At 38.4% G+C, this 25532-nt stretch overlaps 1 protein-coding gene across 2 annotated transcripts; it reads right to left on the minus strand.

The window, feature by feature from the left end:
• Nucleotides 1–3120: 3120 nt before the first annotated feature.
• RB195_000213 (uncharacterized protein) lies at nt 3121–22938 on the minus strand (the record flags this gene model as incomplete). Of its 2 annotated transcripts, XM_064196423.1 has the most annotated exons (33): nt 3121–3197; nt 5270–5396; nt 5452–5598; nt 5661–5867; nt 5928–6032; nt 6864–7110; nt 7172–7284; nt 7340–7468; nt 7528–7632; nt 8790–8888; nt 8944–9105; nt 9161–9268; nt 9328–9482; nt 9541–9640; nt 9756–9835; nt 10366–10459; nt 10521–10610; nt 10666–10836; nt 10902–10997; nt 11295–11402; nt 11466–11582; nt 11705–11824; nt 11887–12000; nt 13076–13247; nt 13337–13461; nt 13524–13695; nt 13760–13893; nt 14605–14693; nt 14795–14840; nt 15552–15650; nt 19612–19648; nt 20238–20342; nt 22874–22938. In XM_064196423.1, the coding sequence occupies 33 exons, from the start codon at nt 22936–22938 to the stop codon at nt 3121–3123; spliced, it is 3915 nt and encodes a 1304-aa protein (XP_064052305.1). The 2 variants fall into 2 exon arrangements, with proteins under 2 accessions (XP_064052305.1, XP_064052304.1); XM_064196424.1 differs by lacking the exon at nt 20238–20342.
• Between the last annotated feature and the right edge of the window lie 2594 nt (nt 22939–25532).

Genomic DNA, 25532 nt, shown 5'->3' on the forward strand with positions numbered 1-25532 from the left:
CAGTATCGATGCTAAAAATGTTTGTTATCAAAAAAAAAGTTCAAAAAAAAGTTCAAACGTCTAGAAGTAATCTCTTTTTTCCGAGAAAAAAAAACCGCAACCGCAGTTAACTGTACTTCTTTACAGTAATTTTACTGTATAACAAAAGCATAAAATCGTCTGATGTCTCCTAACTCAAATTCTATGGAATTCCATTGGAAAAACCACCTAAAAATAGATTCCATATTTAGACAGTAAATTTGGAAACTGAATTTTTTATCCGTAGAGAAATTCTCTGTGGTGTTTTTTTCTCGAAATATGTAATGAATGCTTCTCAATCATTTTAACCATATTTTTTTCCAGAAATGAATACTCCAGACTAAATGACACACATACACCCAAACAAACAAACAAACACACACAATGTTATAGATCACCTCATTCTGATTCTGAGCATGAAAACAACCGAAGTGCCTCGAATTGCCCTCATAACCTCTACCACCCTCCCATGATCGCAAGTCTTTCCATTGTGTGACTGTCCGTAAAGGTGTATACATAGTTGTCCTTGAGAATTCCCTTGCTTACAGAGGTAAAAGTGAAGGATATTGATCGGGATTCTACTAAGAATCGAATTTTTAACGAAATATTAACAACTGTAATAGCAAACTCTTTGAATTAATCCAACCAACACATCTCCCTCATCTGTTCCTCAATTTTTCGAACCAATGTAAGACGCGATGACAGTTCATGGCGTTTTTTCCACTGACTGTAAGTGGTACTCCTTTACAGTATCCTATACGAGGCACGAATATCTGACAACAGCTCATCCTCACACGTGAACTTCTTTCGTACTTCAGGAATATTGTATATTCTCTTCTGTTCAATACTGTAGGGAAGGTATGGAGCAGTCGTTAAGAGGTTCAACTACCACAGCACCATCCAAGGTTCGAATCCGTGCTAGTGCCAACCAAGCCTTCAATCACTTCGGGGTCGATAAATTGGTACCAGACTTGTCTGGGAGGATGAAAAAAAAGTACTGACTTGACCCATCGGTTAGCTCCTGCAAGTCATTGTATAGGCCAGTTACTCATTCGTGGACCTCAAACAATTCTGAACTGAAGTGAACGTGGTGGGGTATCCCAAGCGGATTGATTAACGCCAGACAATTTATCATTTATCCTTTATGGTTCTTTAGAAAAAGGAACATAATTTTCATAGTATCCGGAGAAATCCAGCAAGGTGAGATCGTTTGATTTCGAAGAAATGCCAAATATATTTCAACCGCAACCTGTTTTTCATTGATTTATTAGCCGTTTCCCTATAGGTGTTCATAGAAACAATTTTTTATTGATTTAATTGAAAAATGAAAATTTGTTGAAAAATTAAATCACATCTCTACAGAACTGGACCTTACGCAATAAAAGGGCGGAGTGTTTTGTGCGCTTCAATCTTTTATAGATTAATTCCCATTGATTGTTTGAAGTACAGAACGAAAAAAATGATTAAACAACACCTTGCACCGTCCATTTTCTTCATACTGTACTTTTTGACGGATAATAATATAATAATAATAATAATAATAATAATTTTTGAATATAATGCAGCTAGGTGATTACGTAACTAAAGTCCACGCTGGTTATAAAGCTATGCATATTTTTGGTTGTTTTTATAGAGCAGGTGCTTTCGTTTTCCTGAGAAGAGAAATAATTGAATGTCATAGCAAGTTTTTTTTTTCCCAGAACCTTCTCGGCACGACGCTGATGTTAAGAAAACCACCGTTTTTTTTTTCAGGTGTCAGACAATACGTGATAGAGGATTAGAGGTTGATAGAACGGATCTGAGTCAGAACATCTTGCCGACGTTTCGAAATAACTATGTGGCCCTCGTGGAAGAGAAGAGACACGGATATATCCACTACTAGGGAGTACATGAGATCCTACGGATCGGAATCAGCTCAGCTCGAAACAGGTACTACTGTAAAGTCGTAGCCATTCAATATTCATTTCTTCACTTCCAGGATCTTTGGAAAAAAATCGACTTGGAACCATTTTCTGCTTTCTGCTTTCCTACCCTTATCTTATCTTCGAAAATGTGTCTGCTGTATGTTTTTTTGTCGCCGAAAAAAACGATTGTTCTCCCTCATACGACAAACAAAAATTATGGTTTTCGAGCAAAAATTCAGCATTACTTTTTTCTATCTAAATTATTTTACTAATAATCCACGAAGGCCGTTTTCTGCGCTGTTTTTCAAGAGGATCAGGGGAAATTAAGCAGGATCACGCTTAATTCGTAATATACATCCTGTACTTCTCTTTTTCATCGAGTCCCCATCGATCTCTTTAAAACAGCAACAATTTTCATGACAAATTCTGCTTAAAACCGATACCAAAAAGTTAAGGCGGGTATAGTACAGTGTTGAAATTTTCCACGGTTAGAGGTTCCGCTTCCTGCACGATCGATCGGAGGTTCGAATCTGCCCTAGTGCTCACCAAGTCTTTCATCCCCCGGAGTCGATAAATCGCTACCAGACTTGTCTGGGAGGATAAAAACACTGACTTAACACATCGGCTAGCCACCGCAAGTCATTGTATGGGCCAGTTACAAGTTCGTAAACCTCAAACGATTCTGAATTGAAGTTAACATGGTTGCGCGGGTCCCAAGCGGATTGATTAACGCCAGATACTTTATGCTTTATTCTTTACCAAAAAGTTGTGAGAACATTGAGGAATGACGCTGGAAGCATAGGAATTGATTGAATTACATTCGTTATCACCACAGTTTATCACCACACGACTCAAATAAAAGAACTATTCATTTCCACTAAAATATCGTATAGTCGTACCGGAAAAATGACGCGTGAGAAGCATTTATATGCGTCTCACGTAAACAATACGATTACAGTACGAAAGTTAAAGTGTTGAAGTTTTCCAAGGAAAATGTCTTCAAATACGAGGTCAGTCTAGGAAAAAACGACACGTTTACCATCCATGTTCCTAGATTATCCGACCCGACGGTACACGTTTTGAGATCACACAAAAATTCACAAATTCACAGTATTCTCGTTTGGAGGAACAACGAAAAAAAAACACTGCACGGTGATTTCTATTGTATAATGAACAAGTATTATATCACTAATGTTCTCTAATTAGTAGAGATGTTCTGCTTCTTTGTGAGAGCCCAGTATGCTCCTTTCGCATGCATTAATTCGTTGTGTGTTCCTGAAAAAGTGAAGTTCGTTGTGGATTTGTTCGATATTCTTCTGGAACTCTCTTCTCATCTATGCATCCAAATCTAAGTAAAATCTAAGTTTTCAAATTGCTTAGATAACATTTTAATTCGACAAGAACTAGATTCTTCAAGAAAAAAAAGACTTCTGGCTCAGTTTGACAAGGCTGGGAATTTTTTCTTTGTTCCGGTGTAACGCAGTTGGAGAGGTTCCGCTGCGACTCGATGGTCGGTCGATGGTTCGAAACTTCCCCAGAGCCAACCAAGTCCTTCATACCTCCGGGATCGATAAGTTGTTCACAGACTTGTCTTAGAGGATTAAAAAAATAGGGAATTTGGGGAAAAAAATGGGGAAAAATTGCCGCATTCCAAGCGGATTAATCAACTCCGGACACTTTATTTTTTTTTTATTCTTTATGGTTCTTCAGAAAAAGAAACAAAATTTTCATGGTATTCGGAGAAATCCAGCAAGTCGAGATCAATTGATTTCTAAGAAATATCAAAAATATTTCAAGCGCAATGTTGTTTTTATTGTTTTCATTTGTTTTTCATTGCATTATTAACCGTTTGAGTATTACTGTTGATGGAAACTAATTAAATCACACATCTACAGTAATGCTCCTTACCGATGGGAGGATAAAGTGTTTAGTGTTGATCAAATAGCTCTGGATTCACCAGAGCGTTAGCGACTTTAATTCGGAATTATTTGAGATTTACGGATGTGGCCTATCCGACCACTTCCTTAAATGTCGCTGTCCTTTCCTCTTCAAACATTCTTCGGTACTAATTTATCGACCCCGGAAGGATGAGAGAATTTGCTCGGCTCGGGCGCTATCGAACAATCGACCGTGCAGTCACAAAAAAAACTTCCTATCAGTGCGCCACACTCGTTCGCTATTCCTAACTTCTACAAAAACAAAACACGTACTTATCGGGAAGTTCTGTAAACATATGTCTCTCAAAAATAAGGAATTAAATTCTGTTTGCTAAATCACAGTGAATACAAGTTAACCGTGTTTCTTCATTCGTAGCCAAATGACATTTGATATTGTTATTTTTTGTCATTTAATACTCCTGCGGGGAGTTTATAATCAGCTTCTTCGTAAAACGTAAACTATTCCGTTTTTTTATAACGGGTCAAAATGACCTGAAGTCTTATGCAGTTGCGTAAGCGGCTGCGTTCGAAGCGGTGCTGTGGAGTTGTGGAACGATGGCCCCACCTCTGTCGCAATCACTGGCTCCACCACGCCACTTCGAGAGCAGCCGTTTAAAGGCAACGTACCACAAAATTGACGTAGTGTGGAAAGCTGATAGCAAACAGTAGTGTTAGTAGTGCAGATTACGAGTCAGATCGTGCTCACGTTCCATTCATCCTCTCCCTAGAAAAACCCTAAGAATCGCCCTGAAAAACGGCGTGAGAACGGCGTTTGTTTCTATGAGGCATGTTGGAACGCGCTCCGTTGAACACGCTCCGGTCCTCTCAAAGGCCCATTCAGTGGTTTTACTTCAATAGGCTGCCGAGGGAACTTCATCGACCCTCGACCGCTCGCTCGTGGACGCAACGCGTGCACGAAGGCAGTGCGTTTTCATCCACCTCGTTTTTAAGAATGATTAGGGAAAATTGAGTGGGATCACACTCATATTCGTAATCTACATTCCGAACTCTATTTCTTTCATTAGCTCTTCATACTATATGTCAATTAAGTGATGCACTGTTTTTAAACAAACTGCGCTAGGCTTCAGGTCCTTCTGGACGACTATGTAACAAATCGATACTCTGAAACGTTTGTAGAGCCCAGAGTCAGTAGTCCTGCCCAAATGACCAAAGAATTCGTATAAAACATTCTTGACAAAGGGTGGTGAAAAGTGTGGATAGAGAGAAAACTGCACATGAATCAGAATAAGATAGAAATTACCACCTATCTCCACTAAATTCCAAATTGTAATGAAGCAATAAGCTTTCCAACTAATCACGAAGTTATTTCAAGAAGAAATATTTTGATTTTTAGTTGTTTTCCTGGTGCTGGCTATGCTCAATGTAAGCTGTAAAATGATATATGCATACCTTTCTCAACAACTTTTCCTGATTTAACTACCATTATACAGTTCGCGTTCACAACCGTTGAGAGACGATGAGCCACCACGATGCATGTCCTTCCCTCAGATGCTTTATCAAGCGCTTCTTGTACAAGCTGAATAAGTTTCGAATGATTTTTCCCTCTGAACTATCTTCAAATGTTTAAGCACCTTTTCACTCTCGGTATCCAAAGCACTGGTGGCCTCGTCAAGCAGTAGAACCTGTGGATTCCTTATAAGTGCACGAGCAATAGCAATTCTCTGCTTTTGACCACCAGACAACTGCGTTCCCTTCTCTCCGACTCTCGTGTTGTATCCCTGAATCAGAAAAAAAAATCAAATATCTACTTCAGCCGAACATAAAACACTAATTTACTCACGTCTGGTAAATTGCTGATAAATTTATGAATGTTCGCCTTCTCAGAAACCTCTATTATATCAGATTCCTTAACTGATCCTGCTGGAAGACCATAGACGATGTTGTCTCTAATTGAACGATCGAAAAGGATTGGTTCTTGCGAGACTAACGCGATATGTGAGCGTAGATGAGTTGGATTCACCTCACGTAGATCGTTACCATCGATAGCCTTAACCGAGTAAATACGATAAGGATGCAACGTAAGATGCAAAGGTAGAAGAACACCCACCACAACACCATCCAAAGGATCGTAGAGCCGCTCCAAAAGCGATATCACAGTCGACTTCCCGCATCCGCTAGGACCCACTAAGGCGAGCGTTTCACCAGGTTTCACCTAAATTTCGGCAATATTTCTAAACTCCGAAAGATTCACAGCCGTATACTCGGTGACCATGTGTGGATGGAGATACATTCCTGCCAGCCAAGGGTGCCCAAAGGTCACGCCTAATCGCATGCACGTATTTGTGACTTGTTTCAAATAAATAGTATAGGACCGCTTGGGAAACAAGCCACAGCCATGAATCTAGTGTGGTATGGGTTTTCGTTGGAGTATACCTATATCGGGTCATAGATTTTGTATACAGAGGTGGTTCAGCTCTCTCTGCATCACTGTAAACAGACGGGTCCAGAACGCTGTTTCTTACGACATCCTCTACTGCCACCCGCCACACTTGCGCCCCGCCCCCGCCTACGATTCGTCGAATGAAATGAATTGCCCATCGGAGCGTTCAAATGGATTGAATGATTTCGACGAACGGCAGGCGGAGGCAGGGCGAAAGGATGGCGCGTCGCAAAAGAGAACGTCGTAAGGAATGGCATTCCGAAGCCGTCTGTTTACAATGATGCAGGGAGAAACGAATGGAACCACCCCTGCATAAATAATCTACGACCCGATATAGGTATACTTCAACGAAAATCCACACCACGCCAGATTCGTGGGGTGATGGCTGTAACTTAAATCCTGCTCATGAACCAATCAACTATACATCACGCCGAAGTAGTAAGGTGAGGCGTGACTTTTTGGCACATAACACGGCTAGATCTCCTCCCACACATACTCGGAGGGTTTAGATCTGTAGGCTTGTCCTTTCAGTGAACAGTGGCAAATTTTTGTCTTGTGATATTCTTGAGACATCCATTATTTGCAGTAAAAGTGTGAACTCACAGCTATATCAAGTCCTTGAAGTATGGGAACATCAGGTCTTTCTGGATATTTGAAGTAAACGTTTTTCAGTGTAATAGAACCGCTGAGCTTCGGTTTCTTGCCATTTTTTGTCATTCCATCAATACGTGGCTCCTCGTTTAGCATATTGATAATGAGACCGGCAGCAAAGGTCGCTTTAATGTACTCGGGGAAGTAGGCACTGGCGAAGCCCATACTTCCAGCAGTGAACGATATAGCAAAGAGCACTCTGAACAATTCTTATCTGAACTAACGACGAGACGAAATGGTCTCTACGACTAAGAAACTACCTCAGAACGTTCATAGGAGGAAGAGTGCCTCTTATGATCAGCCACAAGCCGAAACGGAATGCTGCTGCGTACAAGAAATAGAAAATACTGCAAGCAAAACCGTAGGAAAAACCCTAGAATAAATGATCTTTTGACGGCGCAATCGATTAAAAAAAATCACAATCATACCTGCATTACTGCTCTCCTTCTACTAGTTTTATGAGGTCCATCTAAATGTCGACAAAATTGAGCGTGTAGCCGATGCTCCAATGTTAAAGCTTGGACGGTTCGTATATTCTCGATGGCTTCCATAGCGATCTAAAAAGAATGATTGCGATGGTTTCAACCTCCCTCTTTGTTTCCTACTAATACGCCACCTTTCCGCTGTTTTCCATTTCCTTCGCATCATTTGTTGCTTTTCCAGACATGAATTTCATCTGAATTGCTTGTCCAACACCGGCCAGTGGGAAGATGGCGATTGTCTGAAAAAAGGGCACACTGAATTGTGGGATTCACGAATGAAAAGTAGCCAGTAATTTTCCGTCAGAACAACAATGTATAGTTGGCTTTTTTGGAGTAGCTGGCTTAGTTCTCCTAACGATGTAGTTTTATCACACAGTGGAGGAAAGGTTATGGCCTGAATGGGTAAAGGAATGTGTCAGTGCCTAAAGTTAGGTTACGTATCCTCTACGGTAGCAGTTATTGGGCCTCAACTACCGCATTGCCTTGGGTATTTAGCTAGCAGTTACATCCCTTAAAACAAAACACGAAAGGCAATCAGCTATAATTGGAATACTGATCGCTGGATCGATTCTTAGTTAAAGGCAGCGTATCGCGAAATTGACAGCAGTACGAAAACTCAGGAGAGAACGTAGAGTTCGACTGTAGATTACGGGAACGAGCGTCTCGCTGCTCAATTTCCCTAATCTTCGTAACGAAAAGCGTGGAAAATTGTGTTCATCACGTACGAGGTACGTGAGAACGTCACACTGTTGTTCACGGATACTGATGAAGTCTCTTCACCAGCTAATTCAAGTGAAACCAATGAATAGGTTGATGAGGGGACCACAGCACTCACCAAGTTGCGCGTTCTAACGTACCTCGTAGGAAATAAAGCGATTCCCACGCCGTCTTTTAGGACGACTAGGGTGAATTGGGTGGGGCCGCGTTCGTTTCCGTAATCTACAACCCTAACTGTACGTTTTCCATGGGGTTTCAATTTGTGCCTATGTGTAGTTCTAAGCACATCGCGGTGATTCAGAAACTTATGTAATCTAGATTCTACCCTAATTATTCCCATCATTTTCAACCAAATTACTACCCCCGGATCTTTTTCGGTCACTGCATGCTCAATGACAACGTCAAATAATGTAAAAATGGAATCTCGGAGTCACACATGATTCTAACGAGGAAAATAATCTCCTCGTTTTCTCAAACACCTAGAAGCTGAAATCTTGGGAACAAGTAGAGCTGCAACTACATATAACTAGTTGTTTTTTTTTTCGAAAACGCACGAACATCGTGGAAAAATCAATACTTTGTTATACTTTCGGATCATTAGCGTCTTCTTCTCAAGATATATATATATAATTATATATATAGAATTTAATATAGAAACATACTGAAGTCCACTACTCACCAACAAAGCCATCTGCCAACCGTAGTAGAAGGCGATTCCGATACCGGCACAAACAGAAACGACACAGTTGAAGACAGACCCCAGTCGGTAGTCAATCGCCTGAAGGAGTGATTTGCAAAGATTCACATTCGTGAGGATTGGAAATACCACAAACCGATTTAACATTAGGAGCGTCAGTGGCAAGACGAGTGGTGATTTTCCCGGGTGAATGACGAGGCATGTCAAAGTAAGCGGCATCCATACGCATTACATTGTGGAACACGTTCGATCTGAGCCTCATCGTCAACCGTTCAGCTGACATTCCAAAGAAGAAGCACTGCGAAGAAGTCGTTGTCGGAACTAATGTAAACGTCGAATTCACTGGCTCAAACCTGGATTATCATCGTAATAGCTTCGACTCCACCGAGGACGAGGAACATTAGCGCCCAGAAATGTCCGTCACTCTTCAATGATGCGTCACCAGGCGGTTTAGAAAACACCTAGAAAATTTTGTGCACATTTTAGGTCAGTAAATGGTTTAGTCAATATATGAAAATACTTCGATAATTTGCGAGAAGAACAAGGAAAATGCTGGGAAGACACAGCCTTGCACTATCGAAGAACACACAGCAAGAATCAGAAAACCCCATTCAGGACGAGCATATCGTAGAATTTTGAAGAGATTTGCTTTCACTGCTCCTTCTTCTTCGAGCTCTGAAGTCCAACTATAGTATTATAGTAGGTAGTAGCTCTGAAACACAACACGACAAACCTTTCTTAAGCCTCTCCAGATCCTTCTCTGCTTTTACTGGATCATTTTGATCCATTGAGATCGGCGCCTTTTCAGAATGAGACTGCTGAGATTTGAGACGCTGAAAACAACAGCATGAAAACAACAAACAAGTAATAATTTAATTTTCAATGTATCAAACATGAAAACGTTTCAACGAATAGGTAAAATTCCCGCGATATTTGAAAACCACTAACTCTTAACTCTGGAGCCGTGGAAGATGTGCTTGACCTGCGAGATGTGATAGATCCGCTACGGATCTGACCAGCTCCAGATTCTATAATGGAAAAATTTACGAAAATAGGAAATATAGGGAATTGTTGATGATGAGAGAGAAATGCTATGTTGTTAATATTTCCAAAGAATGAAGTTTCACCAAATGTACAGACGAGAAGCAAAAGTGAATATCTCGACATGCAATTAAATTATAATTTTCACGACATATCATTCCTGGATTTATTTCATGGATCTCCTTGAAACGAAGATAAAATGTCTTTCATCTTACGTCTAAATAAACGAAGGACGATACAAAGCATACATAGTCGGGTCGAAACGACATGAAGCACCGTCAGTTGCGTAAGCGGCTGCGCTCGTAGCGACGCGATGGAGCGTAGCGGTTGGGATCGTGCGAGGATCCTCGCTACTGCCACCCATCTCTGCAGTTCGTCATGGCCCCATCTCAAGTCCAACCGCTCTCTTCACCGCAGCGCAGCCGCTTACGCAACTGCCAGTGCCATTCGACCCAACTATAGAATACGTCATCCCGGAATATTCAAAAAATTAGTGTAGATTTCCAAGAAAAGTTACTTTCATCCACATCGGCGAAAACTTGAGCGTTCACCAATTCGTAGTAGAGGCCTTTTCGAGCAATTAACTCGTCATGAGTACCAACTTCAATCACCTAAAAAACATAACTCTAAGCTCAGGATACCTATATCCATAGAATGAGCAACAAAGCACACCTCTCCGTCCTTCATCGCTATAATTTTGTCGGCGGTTCGAATAGTCGACAGACGGTGGGCAATTACGATGGTGGTTCGTCCTTTCGACGCCTGAGAATCACTCGTATACATAGAGATACTGTAAGAAGAACTGTGAGGAACTTACATTTTCGAGAGCTTGCTGGACAACGCTTTCGCTTTCCGCATCCAGTGCACTAGTAGCCTCATCCAGAAGAAGCACCTTCGGATCTCTCACTAAGGCACGTGCTATCGCTATACGCTGTTTCTGTCCTCCAGACATTTGTGTTCCACGATCGCCAACATTAGTTCTTATACCCTGAAACACTCGTTTTCCAGAATTTTCATCAGAAAAAAGGTTCAGTTTAGGAGGAAATAACTTGCATCAGGGAAGCTCTGCACGAAGTTGTACGCGTTCGCTTTACGGAGAGCTGCGATGATTTCACCCTCGGTAACATCTTCTCGTCCATAACGGATGTTCTAAAGTGAAAGCAGCCATGTTGCGAATAAGTCAGTGAAAAAAATGCACCAATGAACATCTGCTTCATCAAAAGTTTTTGTAGATTACTTGGACAATTTACGGATTTGGTTCATGTGAGAGAGTAGCAAATAACCACAAATAGGTACCACAGATTGCGACTTTTTAGCAAGCGAAAACAAAACAAACTAAAATACTAAGTAAAAGAACAACAAACTACAACTAAAAAACTTCAGTTTATGAAAAAAAAAACAACATATACATATTTATACAGAACCACTGAGGAGGAGTGAAGTTACCTGTTCGATTGTTGTGTTAAACAACACTGGCTCCTGTGACACTACACCAATGTAGTTGCGTAGGAATTCGATATTGATCTTATCGATCTCAACCCCGTCTATGGTGATCTAAAAGCGAGGATGATCAAAAATTAAAAAAAAAGAAAGAAAAGAGAAAACACATTGACGAACCTTTCCATCTTGTTGATTGTAGTATCGTAACAATAGTTGGATTATGGTACTTTTTCCACAACCGCTAGATCCAACCAAAGCGACAGTTTCACCGGGATTCGCTTCGAAGGAAATACCCTTAATCAGGGATTTTCATGCACATATGGATGCACATCTGCGAACATAGTTTTGTTCTAATAGAAGGGATTTAGAAGAAAATAGGTCAGCATGAAAAAATACAACATTTTTTGTCACCTTACCTTCAAAATTGGCACATCCGGTCTTGTTGGATAGGTGAATTTCACATTTGACACAGAGATTTTCCCCTTAAGATTCTTCGGCCTTACGCCGCTCGGGGAATAAGCGTCGATCTCCGGTTCCTGAATATGATTAGTGTTAGATTTTCATAATGGCCTCAACCTAATGGTCCTGAGGGACTTACTCTATCGATGATTTGATAGAGAGAACCAGCGGCACCCAATGCAGTGCCTAGAACGGCAAATTGTGGCCCAGCCTGACCAAGAGCCATTGATCCCATCATCACAGAGAAGAACACCTAAGCAACAACCGGATTTATACGGTCGATCCGTACGTCAATATGTGTGTTTTGTTCTGATGTTCGATGCACAATCCTGGTAATAAGTGCTCTACTCAAAATAGCTCAAAAAATCCCCCCTCATATCCAATATGTTCCTCCCGCAGCGAAAAACTGATGAGCACGCACCTGACCGCTTAAGGGCATCACCCCACGAACCTGAGGTGGTACGGATTTCAGGTTGACTATCCGTATACGGGGTCCCTAGATTATGGAGACGGGGGTAGTTCCGCTCATCTCTCCCTGCATCACTGCAAACAGCCGCCTCCAGAATGCTGTTTAGTACGACGCCATCCATTGCAACGCTCCACCCCTTGCGCCGCCTCCGTCCTGCGATTCGTCGAAAATCAATTCGGATTGTTCCGATAGGCAGCAAGGGACGCTACGCGTGCAAGGGTGGCGCGGTGCAATGGAAGGCATCGTACAAAACAGCATTCAGGAGTCGGCTGCTTGCAGTGATTCAGGGGGAGATGAGCGGAACCACCTCGGTTTCCATAATCTACGACCTCGTATATGGATACTCCACCTGAAATCCGTACCATCCCAGATTCGTGGTATGCCGCCTTTAATAGGAAAACTAGAGAAACTGAAAAGAACTAGAACTGTTTTAAATGAATTATGTATCTGTAAATGTACAAAAGGAAACGAATACAACGACTACTCAAAATTTCCAGACAAAATCCCCAATTCGTATAGCAGACCCAAAACATGAACATGAAGCACGGTGGAGTTGCGCAAGTGGCTGCGCTGGTGGCGGCGCGGTGGAGCGCAGCGATCACGATCGTGTAGGGACCCTTACTAGCACCATCAAATCGTTGCAGTTCGCGATGGTCACACGTCGATTATAATCGCCATCTCCAACACGCCGCGCAGCCGCTTACGCAATGGCACTGTGCTCGCTCGCTCGCTGTCGCTTTGACTTGACTATAAAAGGGATAAAGTCACTGGCGTATCAATCCACTTGGGATGACGTTTTGACTCGACTACACTATTTTATAATTCGTTTCTGACGAGAAAAACAAACAAACAAACAAACCGTCATCACGTTTCCTCCCAACATTTCACCTTTGAAGACGAAATCGGTTCCAACCCAAAACGCGAGACAATATGAGGAGAACATAATGAGGAAGGTGAGGGCGAGACCGAGTCCGATATAAAGTGACTTCCTTATGCCGGTTGATTTCCCATCCTCCAACGCTTTGTCGTACCTAAATATAAAATATAAATAAATAAATAAATAGTGACTTTTGTAGAAGGAAAAATAAACAAAAAATAGATTTTATTTTTATGCACATGCCTTTCACATTCGTACGGCTGTCCGTTGAAGGCGATCACAGTTCTCATTGAGGACAGCACTTCCTCAGCGATTCCACCAGCCACTGCGTATTTTTTCGCTTCTCTCGTAGCCGCGGTAGCCATCAACTGGAGAATACAAGGATTATTCCCGAAACTACAGCGTCAGAGCCCTTAAGAAGTTCGAGAACCTTCGCTATAAATGCTCCACAGATGATCATAAATGGAGCGAGTGACATCATAATTAATGTCAACTTCCAATCGTAAGTAAAAGCCACTATAAATCCACCAAAAAACTGTGCAACGAATTGAATCATAAGTCCAAGTTTGTCACCGGTACCTTCTTTTACTCGTTCAAGATTACTGTAACAAAAAAAAAATGAGTTGTGCTAATAGAACAGAAAAAAAAAGACGGAAGAAGACGTACTCAAAGAGTTTCGTGGCGAGGGTTCCTGAGTGATTTTTATCGAACCACGTAATATCCTGTCGAAGAATCGCTTTGAAGAATTCCCGTCGCAACTGATTCACCAAATTCTCACAAACTGTTAGGAAACACATCGCCTGGAATAATTTTTGTATACATAGGGTCTAAACGACAAAAATTTCCACAAAGTATACGAAAATCTGATGATACTCTTAGAAATAAATCAATAAATCTAAATAGGTAACTCATAAAAATTCGTGTTCCTGGATCATGGACATCTCAAGGTTTTAGGCCGGATGGCATCAAACTGCCTATCTACTAACTAAATTAATAACTACCTACTAGTTAATTACTTCTACAATAGAATTAATTACTTCTGTTCGGCGTGGTGGTAATTTGAAGAAAAATTGGCAAAACAAAAGGAAGGAAGAAGCTGTCACTTCCAAAAGGGACCCATCTTATGGAGTTGTGGAAAAAAACGGAAGGGAGATCACTTCAAAAAAATGTTATCCCAGAAATCACCTCTTTTCGATATTTTGTGGATTTTATTGGAAATTTCTAAAGGAAAATACTAGGAAATAGAATAAAAAATGAACAAAGTGAATGAATAAAAAAATAGAAATAGAAAACTAATGTTATAGTGCTGGTCGTCTCAATAACATTTTCTTAAACGAATTTTTAAAGACAGCCAATAAACCGTTCCTATGGTAAAACAGAGGACGTAACCCTACGTTTTTTTATTTTACACTCTCAGAATTTTCCAGAAACATAGCGAAGCCTCAACGAGATGTTCTTCCACAAAATCTTTGTATTGTGAAGCGTAAACGATACGTAGACCGGATCCATACCTGTATTGTAGCCGCTGCAAATATACCACATCCCAAATAAACATATTTCAAACAGTTTTGAATGACGTCATGTTCGAATTGATGGACAGCTGGAAAGATTGCAATTTTCGAGAAATTCACCTATGCAATTGCCTAGGAAACGAAGAATAAAACAAATTTCCCTACAGTCGAACAGAAATGAAAAACTCACTTGTGAAATTTCCCGTAACATTCATAAAGTTTTGAGAGACATTACCCTGAAAAAAAGTGGGATTTCTCCTTAAGGAAGTGTTTATATATTTTATTTATATATTTATTATGTTTATTATGTTTTTTATTTATTTATTATGTTTATATATTGTTTATATATTTTTGTACAAAATAATCTCATGACCAAGAAAAGTTACTTCTATGAACGAGAAAAAAAATCGCAGACTTTGGGGCATTTTTACAAAGTTTGGAAAAATAAAAAAAAATTATCTTAAGAAAACTACTCGAATGGTTATACAGCGCTTAAAAACACTACTTACAGAAATACTAAAAAAAAATAACGCGTTTTCACTTCGAAAACGCTGGAAGCCTCCGCAAATTCTCATTTCAGGTCCCATAAATAAATTGTTTACAAAAAAAAAACACCACGAAAAGTGTCTGTATACTTCTTCATACATTTTTTTCCTTTTTTTTTCTTCAATTCGTTATAGTCGGCCTAGAATTCTTCTCAGAACGAACTGAGTTATGGTGTAATTGTGTAAGTGTTCGCGTCCGCTACAGGACCGTCGCCAGCAACAATCGAGCGTAGCGAGAGGGTCCCACCGTGCCAATTGTTGCAAAACCACTTACGCAATTGCACCAGAAATCAGATTACTCTAAAGTTACCGTAATCTAGTACTGAACTACTAGTTTTATGTGGACAACATCACAAACGTATTCACAAAGGAAACAAAAATGTTCACTCGCTTAAAACTTACCATAATAATCGACATCAAAGGCATACCAACACCTGTAGCCATAGCAACAAGGCCACCAGTAAGCAGTAGCACCCTGTCGAATGTGGAAGCATAGCGGAACTGAATTACAGGAAATTTTTTTAAGGAGAAAATTTCCATTTAATGCTTGTGAGTTTAGCATAGAAAGTTCTAGAAGAAGAATCAAAAACGAGTACAAGACAATACTAATCAACAACAGTAATTCAGCTTTCCAATTTAAACAGCTACCAACAATAAAGGGTTACCCGATCACCTAGATAGTGATTCTACTTACCGGAAGCGTACAGTACGTAACTGTCCTGCTGTGGAAATCTGATGGCAAACATGGAATTCGGAGTGTAGATTACGAATATGTACATCTCCAAGCTAAATTCCCCCTAATCGTCCTGAAAAGTGGCGTGGGAAACGGTTTAGTTCCTACGAGGTACGTTAGAACGCTCTCCTTTGTACAAGCTCCGACCCACTCAGCAGCCTATCGATTGCTTTTGATGGGGTAGGCTGGTGAGGAAACAACATTCACTCTCGACCTCGCGCTCGTGGACGTAACGTATGTGCAAGGGCGTCACGTTCTGAGATACCTCGTAGGAATAAACGCCGTTTCTCACGCTGTTTTTCAGGACGTTTAGGAGAAATTGAGTGTGATGACACTCGTATTCGTAATCTACATCCCAATCTCTATATTTTCCATTAGATTTCCACTGAAAAAATGTTTGCGAACTGACTAAGGATTGTGCCTGACTCTTATCCTTTTATTTATTTTTATTTAGTACATATATATATATATTTACAGATGTTTTCAACACCTAATCTATTTACTTTTACTTTTACTTTACTCTATTTCATATGTTTTCTTAAAATTTTAAATTTTCAATTCCTTATTTTTTCATTTTCTGTGAAAAATTTTCTTTAAATATTTAAATCTTGTTTGGTGAAATACTTCCATTGAAATGTTGGTCTCTATCTCATATGACCATTAAGCAGGATTTTGGGTAAATAATCCTTTAAAGAAAATGCTTCGAAGCTGATTATACATTTTAAAAAGGCGTCTATAAATGTGTATTTACGCTAATATGATGTAGGTGAGCTTTTTTCACCCAGAAAAACATCCACAATGCATTTCCATTTTCTCTCAACTTTTTTTTTAGAACTTTTTTCCAACTTTTTTCAGTTTTCTATTGTCTAGATAAGCAACCATAAGTGTATGAATAAGAGGCACGCAAACATACATGGAACATCATCACGTGACTCATGAGATCATTACGAAGAAGTAGATTTATCTGGAAAAACACTTCTTTTGATATTTCGTGGATTTCGCAAGAAATTTCGAAAGAGAACCCGTTGAAACCAACGGCGTTGGTGCAATGGCCGTCTCAATAACAATTTTTTTTCTGGATTTCTGCATGCAGTTAACATCCATCACTCCATCGTCGACATCATCGAACTTTCACAAATAGAAATCTTTCGTAATAGAAGGTTTAGATTTTAATAAAGATAGGAAAGATAAGAACATATTTAGTTGGAATTCCTTATAGGTACATAGGTAAGGATTCTGCGGAATTATTAGTTTCAACGAAAATTTCTCAGAAAATTGACGTTTCTGTAGAATTTCGATTTCCAAAAGAGTACAGTTAGACAAAGGAGAATCTAGATTTTTCCATTTCAATGAAGCAGACATAGAAATCGCTTCCTTTTCGGATAAACAACTCTTGAAAAGAAATCAAAAAGATCTAGATCAAGATTCAAGAGAAAATTAAAATTTAGCTTCTTTAAATGTGAGAATATTCCAAAGGAATTCATACTTAAATATCTACTTCAGGGTAATTTTTAGAACATTTTTTTCTAATTTTTCCATCCTCAGAAGTACTTGATAAATATCGGTGTAGTGGAACATAATAGATGCTGGAATATTATCGGAGTAATTTTCAGAACATTTTTTCTAATTTTTCCATCCTCAGAAGAATTCCATTTTTTCCCCGGAATTTCAGAATTTCCCCATCAGAAGAAAAAAATGTGTAAGCGCGAAAGGTTTGCCGCCGATGGGAATCAAACATCATGCATAGATTTTAATTGAGCAGAAATGGAGATAAGATAGGTGAAGAAAAATGTGTCAACGTAACGTGGACGGAGATAGGAGCGCAGGGGATCGAGAAAACTATGCTGGAGAAATTTTTCCGTATGCCATATGGAATATTCGTGAATATTTAAATGACGTTTACGTGGTTTACAATGGTTTCACTTCAATGAACAATTACAAAGGCACTTACGCGTATATTTCGCGCAAATATTTTATAATATTATTTTGAAAAATATAGGTAAAAAGGCTTTTTACATATGCACTTAATCTTTAAGTGAAAATTTTAGTGTACGATTATTCGGAGGAAAAAAAATCAAAATAGACAACGCGATAGCGATATTTCTGTTGAATGTTCGAATATTCAGATGGTTCGAATTCGATAGAATATTCGAATAAAGAGAAGAGTGTTCACAACCTATGCTAAACGTATAAATTTCTTCATAAATGAACCCTCCTTAATCCCTATTCTAAGACGATTTACACAGTCGAGCAAAGTGTAGTTGAGGGGAAGGCGTGCACTCAACCGTGCTTTTCTCAATTTCTGGAAGTTTTATCGCATTTTTTCTCATAGTAGCTTTAGGGGCACACATAATAGATCCTCTAAGACTAGTCATCAGATTTTAGGGTCTTAAGAGATTTAATTGTTCACTTCCAGAATTAAAAACGTGGTTTATAGCCCCTCCCTCTCCATCACCTCCTCCAACCGGGGTGGCGAGAGGTCTTTGGTTCCTTCGTGAGGTCTCATCCTTATCCTTCTACCATTCTCTACAGAAGCGAAGCGAAGTACTTTTCAACCATTTTCTACAGAAGCGAAGCGAAGTATTTTTCAGAGCCCCATAACCTACTCTTATTTATTCGTAGGTCACCGGCCCTCAGAGCATCCTTTAAATTAATTTTATTAATTTTTAAAATTTAAACTAATGATTTTTCCTATTAATTAACATAATCTTAAACATAATAATTAGTTATTTTCGATTTTCAATAGTAATTTTTATTGATTTGGATTTATAAACATGAAATTAGCAAAATCTCCATTTTTTTTGGGTGAACAAGGGGTGAAAACTGTATATCTCTGTATAGCATTCACAATTATGCTTAGAGGCAGCACTTTCGGGAAATTTTCGGATTTCTTCCACTATTAGGTAGCGCCTGAGGTATTGTTTATGCACGTAACATATTATATCATAATAAAAACTAAACATCCCCTTTCTAAGTATCCTTACAAACCATGGAAAACGGGATCAGAAGCCCTGAAGAAGGAGATCAATTTTCCGGACGAAACAACTCTTCACACCTGTACGAACGACGAATTGCCCTTTGCAGGCTTTCATCTTATCATGCGTATGGATGTAAAGAGTTGCTTCGTCGTTCGAATTGACCGCTGCTCGTGTTCAGTTTATTTTCAGGATTTGTAGGCGACATTTCGTGTTTTTGTTCGACGTTTCGACGCCTGCAAACAACGTTTTCAGCTCTACTCCCTCGATGAATCCCCCAATCGAAAGTATTCATGGCTTTATGCGGTTAAAATTCCATCCGTTCCCTTTACGCAGGTAACGTCTGTCCAGGTTTCGCTGCACTGTGTATCAACTTACAATCGCTGCGATTATTCCAATGTTTCAGAGATCACCCTCGCGTGATCTTTGCTCTCTCTCTCACACATACAAGGGTTTTTGCGAAATTGTTTGCACCTCCGTTTACACACAGCGAGGTTGAGACCGCAGAGGAATGATGAAACAGCGATGACGAAGGTGATTAAGACCTCGTCGCGCCTGCATTGCACTGAAGATTAGCTATTACCTTGTGTATAGTATTTCTAGTTATTATTTTATGTATATTTATTTCATATATAGTTATTATATTATCATGTTATTACGGTATATAAAGCTAGTTTAGTTACTTTGAAAGAAAAAAAAAACTCAAAAGACACTAAAAAAAAAACTGGAAAGACATTTTCAAAAAAAAACGCACCAGTTGAATTACTGTCGCCTTCGGAACTTCTTCTGTACTGAAAATAAACAAGGATAAAGGACAAGGATAAAGGATACAGTGGAAAAAAAACAAACACAACAAACAAAATCAGATGATAAGCTAAGCTAACACTTAATTACTTAGCTAACACTAGAATTAACACATGAAAAAAAGAAAAAAATAAGGAAAAATAAAGAAATAGAAAATAAACAAATTTGAGAATAATTAGTGGATTTGAGCAGTACTTAGCTTGTCACTAAGTTTTAATCGGATAACAAATTCAAATTAGAGCTTGGTATTAAAGAATTAAGGAGAAAAACAAGAATAATAAGAATTTAATAATTACTAAATTATGTCGCGCGCTTCGGAACGGGGGCGGTTCTCCTTGGATGAAGCTGCTCAAAGTTTTCGAATGATATGATCTGTACGATATCCATTAGCGAGGATCTCGAACATTTTTTTTGCGTTTTTTAAAGATGTGCATCGAAGATGTTTTTCTAGAAATTTCCGGTGAGAAATTTAACCCGAGGAATTGTCGGAAAGTATAATGTTTTCACCGAAAAAACCTCCCATATCCGGATCATATCGACTCGAGCTCAAAAACAGTAAACATGACAGAAATTGACCTCTTTTTCGAATCCAGCAACTTCTCCTCAGCCGTGGTGTTCGCCGGTCCTCTTCGGAAAAACGATCTCATGTCTGGTGGGGAGGAATCGATCCGTTTGCACTGCCTGCAGGCACGCGAGGGGAACGAGAGACCTACACTACAAACGACCGAAAGAGGGCGGCGGTAATGGCGCGGTGACTAACGATTTCGAAACGTTCGTTCGTGGAATTTGTTTATTTTGTCCAAAGCTGCGCGAATGACCTTGGTGGACGGTTTGCAGCAACCTGTATTTGAAAAAAAAACCCCGTACGGGATGAGGCAGTATGACGCGCCTTGGATTTGTAATCATTTCATGCTGTGCTCGCTCTGAAGCGCTCAGAGAACAGCATCAGAAATCGCATCAGGTGGCCATAAGTTCATCATCAAAAGTTCATCTTTTTTCCTTGTTTTTTTTTCTTTTTCTCTCAGTTTATGAACGAGTAAATGACAAGACGAGTGGTCGAATTCACCTGTTTTTCGTATTTACGAATTTATGACCGTAATTTTAACGAACGAAGTTTATTTTGTAAAACAAAAATTGCTACAAAAACCCGGATGATGCAAATATCCAAACCCATCAAGTCTTAATTTCTACTTCGATGCTCAGCCATCAACAAAAGCATTTGCCTTTATATTATATTACTATTATTATTATATATAATATTTATATATTTATTACATTATTTATATATTTATTATATTATATTTGTGTTATATTATATTATATTATATTATATTATATTATATTATATTATATTATATTATATTATATTATATTATGTTATATTATATTATATTATTTTATATTTATTATATTTATTTATTTTGTTGTATTCTATTTATATTTATATTGTCTTTATGTTATGTTATATTATTATACATATGAATATTATTATATTTCACTGCCGTACCTCAAGAATCATCAAGAAGCATGCATAGTACAGTCACTGAGAATGCGACTTTAATACATATTTTTTGTAAAAAAGAAACTTTAAATTTAATTAGTTATATGTTAAAAATACACTAAAATGTTTTAAAGATGTTTTTACCGGAAAACTTCATGTCCTTTGCTCAATTTCTATGAAGAAATTTATAGATCAGTCCTGCAACATCAATGCTTCACAGCAATCGTTCTGGTGCTTAAAGGCATCACCCCACGAATCTGAGGTGGTACGGATTTCAGGTGGAGTATTCGTGTACGGGATTGTAGATTATGGAGAAGTGAGTGATTCCATCCATTTCTTGCTAATTAATGTAGAAAACGGCCCGGAGGATGCGGCGCATGCACCAGCCTGGCGCGCTCCAATCGAACTCGGTGTAGAAAATAGCGCACCGGAACGCTCGAGGCTGTATCTTCCGGGCCGTTTTCTACTGCAATTATGAAGAAATGAACGGAATCACCCCCTTCCCCTCTATATACTCTACGATCCCGTATACGAATACTCCACCGGAAATCCGTACCACTCCAGATTCGTGGGGTGATGCGTTTAACGCCAGACACTTCATTCTTTATTCTTATATTTTTAATCTATCTAGGATAATGTTCGATTTTTTTTTGTCTACTATAACCTTCATCATAAATATGGAAGCCACTAGATGTGTATTTATCCTGGAAACCATCTTGAAATATGTAAAATTGTTTGCTTTACTGTTCGGCGCACAGTTTCGTCTGCATTTACGACGAGGTGCCAGGTTTGATGACAAATCAGAGATTTTCACTACGCCATCGAATTTTCTAGTCAACGAAATTGATGACATTCCTCTTCCAGGAAACGCTGCTGTCATTGAAGTGATTATAGTCTCGTTTCCAGAAAAAAAAGGCCTCTCCATAGATTCATTTCGTATTCGGCCGAAATATATGATGTGGTTAGGGACGTAAATGAAGACTCGGGATGTCGTCACTATGCTACCAACAATTTTTTCACGGCTCTACTAAAGAAAAAGAAAATTAATTTTTCCACAATCAGTCATAATTATATGAAGAAATATAGGAGAAGTGAGCAGGAAAACGATATCAGCACGAAAAATTCGTGCAAAGATCAATCAATCGATCAATCGATTAATAGGAGTAGGCAAACAGCATCGTGAGTTCTGAGTTCAAACAAATTCATGTATGGTGGCATGGCGAATGTTTCACAACGAAAGGCAGGCTGACTTCTAAAGACAAGTCCTTTTCAGGACATATTTTCTTTGCAGGATGTATTTTTTCCACCGTAAGCCTTATACGATCGTAAGGGTCCCCATTTCTCTTTTTAACTGAGATAAATGTCGGTCTCATATGGAAATCAGTCAAATCACTCCGTTTGCGCGATGAGAAAGCTGTCGATCTTCATGTACTGTACAACTCTGGTGCCGGTACGGTTTCCCTAACGGAAGTATTTCTAACGGAATCGAACCCCAGTTGGATTGTTTAAGAGTTATTCGGGCGTTTTTTTTCTTTAATCTCTTCGGAACGTCGAACACGTCCCTCGTCAACTTTCGAAAATATGTATGCACGATCGATTCTCATTTCCGAAGTATTTGATATCTTTAGCGGAAAAGAAAAAAAATTGATAATTAAAGATGTCGACAAATAGGTAGTAGCAGATTTCGAACAGGAAAAAAACTGAAACTCACTTTTCTACTTCTTTCTTCTCATCCTCGCTAATAGATCCTTTTCCTTTCTTACCAAGGAAACCCATGTTTTGATCTCCTGAAAAAAAAAACATTTTTTATTAGCAAAAAACTAGTAATTATTTCATTAATACATGGCCAGCTATGGATAAAATACGTAGAAATGGGAAATTGCATAAAAATCGGGGATGGAAATGGCTAAAAATTAAAAAAATTTGGCTAAAAATTGGAAAAAAAAACTAGGAGGTTTAGGCACTGAAAAAACACTTCATTTCAAAAAAAAAGAGAACGAGCTTTTACAGCAAAAATTGTGCGAAAAAAATTGTCAAGAGGTGGAGAGAGGGAATCTGTGTTAAGAAAGTAGAAATATATGGTCGCAAGGATCAACAAAATTGCAGAAGAGGAGAATGAGGTTCAAATTATTCTATTTCATTACTTTTCTTTAAGACAATTAAAAAAAAACGAGTATTTTTTAAAACAAAAACTGAGAGGAAAAAGAAATTGTTAAGAGGTGAAGAGAGGGAATCGTTGTTAAGAAAATAGAATCGTGTAGCCATAAGGATCTACAAAACTGCAGAAATGAGATGAAATGAGGTTCAAATCATTGTATTTTATTATTTTACTTTAAAAATTTCTAAAACTCTCTCAGAGCGAAACGCAGCACACATCTATGGGCGATTACGCAACCGATTACGTTCTTATCAGTGCCTCTTGTACATTTTATGGAAGAAATTGTGATTTCTTCTCCGTTGTTTCGTAGGGGGGGGGGGGGGGAGGGAGACTAGGTGAAATTCTGATCCGTAAAAAAATAATCAGTGATGCAATATGCATGGTGGTATGGGACAGGTTTAATCTTTTTTTTCTTTGAAAATCGTCTCTTCTACTGATTTTTCCTTCCTGATTTTTTTTCAGGCTCTGACGACGAAGTCGAAACGCCAAAATGTTAGTTGTTCATAAAAGTAAATAATACCATTCTTAGTTCCAGCCCAAGCAAATAAAAAAATTCATCTTCCGTTCCTTTAAAAAATTAAAAAAAGAGTTGTATTCCAGATTTGGTTAATTAAAATTTTTTTAATCTTTAAAATTAAAAAAAAATTTGATGACCCAAATCTGGAATACAACTCTTCATAGATGTCGTAAATAAATAAATGATAGTGATAATAATAAATAACAAAATAAATAATAATCAAATAATAATGAATAATGATAATAATAAATGATAAAATAAATTATGCAGCAAAGTAATAATAAATAATAATTAAAATAAATATCAGAATAGTAAATTAGGCGCAAATTAGGGGAATTTGAACAGAATGCACGTTTATGCATGTGAAAACTGCTCAAAGTATCACTAAAATGCACGAAATCAACTTTCCCGTTCGTTCTCTAAGCCTGAGATCAGCCCGGAAAATTTGATTCTGCCACGTTCACAGGGTTTGTTCACAGTGTTTGTCCATAAAAGAAAAAAGAAAAAGAAAATGAAAGTTTCTGGAAGATTTTCATATCGAACTGCGCTCAAAGTGGGAATATTGGCAGTGCTACATAAATTTTCTTCTTTTTTTTTTCTTGTCAAAGTAAGTTAGAAATTTTGAGTGTTGATGAGATTTGCATGTACTGAACGCGATTGAAAAACTTATCTCCATCTACTTAAAGCCATCACCCCACGGATCTAAGGTGGTGCAGATTTCAGGTGAAATATTCTCATAAGAGATAGTGGATTATGGCGCCGCAGAAGACTGGGGCGCTCCAGTCGAACTCCCTGTAGAAAATAGTGCGCCAGAACGCCTGAGGCCATATCTTCCGGGCCGTTTTTTACGGCAATTAGCAAGAAATGGACGGAATCATCCTTCTCTCCATGATCTACTATCCCGAATACGAATACTCCATCTGAAATCCGTACCCTCTCAGATTCGTGGAGTGATGCCTCTAAACACTTAAAAATTATTTTAGTCAACTGAACGAGTATATAATCTCCTCTCATCATGTTTTCAACGTCAACGTCGTCATAATTTCCTCGTTTCCATCTTTCACTTGGAAAACGTTGTTTTTCTTGGGTAAATTACGAATTCGAAAAAAAAATAATACGAAAATGTAGAGAAGACAAGAGATAGTTCTCCGAAACGTGATACTTTGCAGAAATTTGTGACTGCGAGATAACGAGAACATAAAAAACGATTTTCGAAATAAAAGAGAATGAAGATAGTGCACCATCTGAAAGAAAAGATTTTCGAAATAATGTAAGAAGAAGGAAGAAAATTTTATCTATTTCTACTTTTTCTTAATTTTCTCTGCACGTATAATATATAATATGAATGTGAAAACCACTGTAATATAAAATAACAATAAAAAATAACAATGTAAAATATAATTTAAGAATATAATCATATAAATTGCAATAAAATAAATATAAAAACAATTTTAAAAAATATACTTTTGAAAGTAGCATTTATCTTAAATGGTAAGGATACTTGTGGAACACCAAAGATCCCAAAATATGACAGATGAAAGATGTGACACAAAATGTGCTTTCGTAAATCATGAATTCTGACAAAAGGATCGAAAACTTGTGGCTCATGAGATCAAGACAATGAATAAATAAACAAATGCATCTCAGAAAACACTTCTTTTTGATATTTCGTGAGATGCACACCGATCTTCGCTT

Source organism: Necator americanus, chromosome IV (genome assembly GCF_031761385.1).
Source record: "Necator americanus strain Aroian chromosome IV, whole genome shotgun sequence".
NCBI lineage: Eukaryota > Metazoa > Nematoda > Chromadorea > Rhabditida > Ancylostomatidae > Necator > Necator americanus.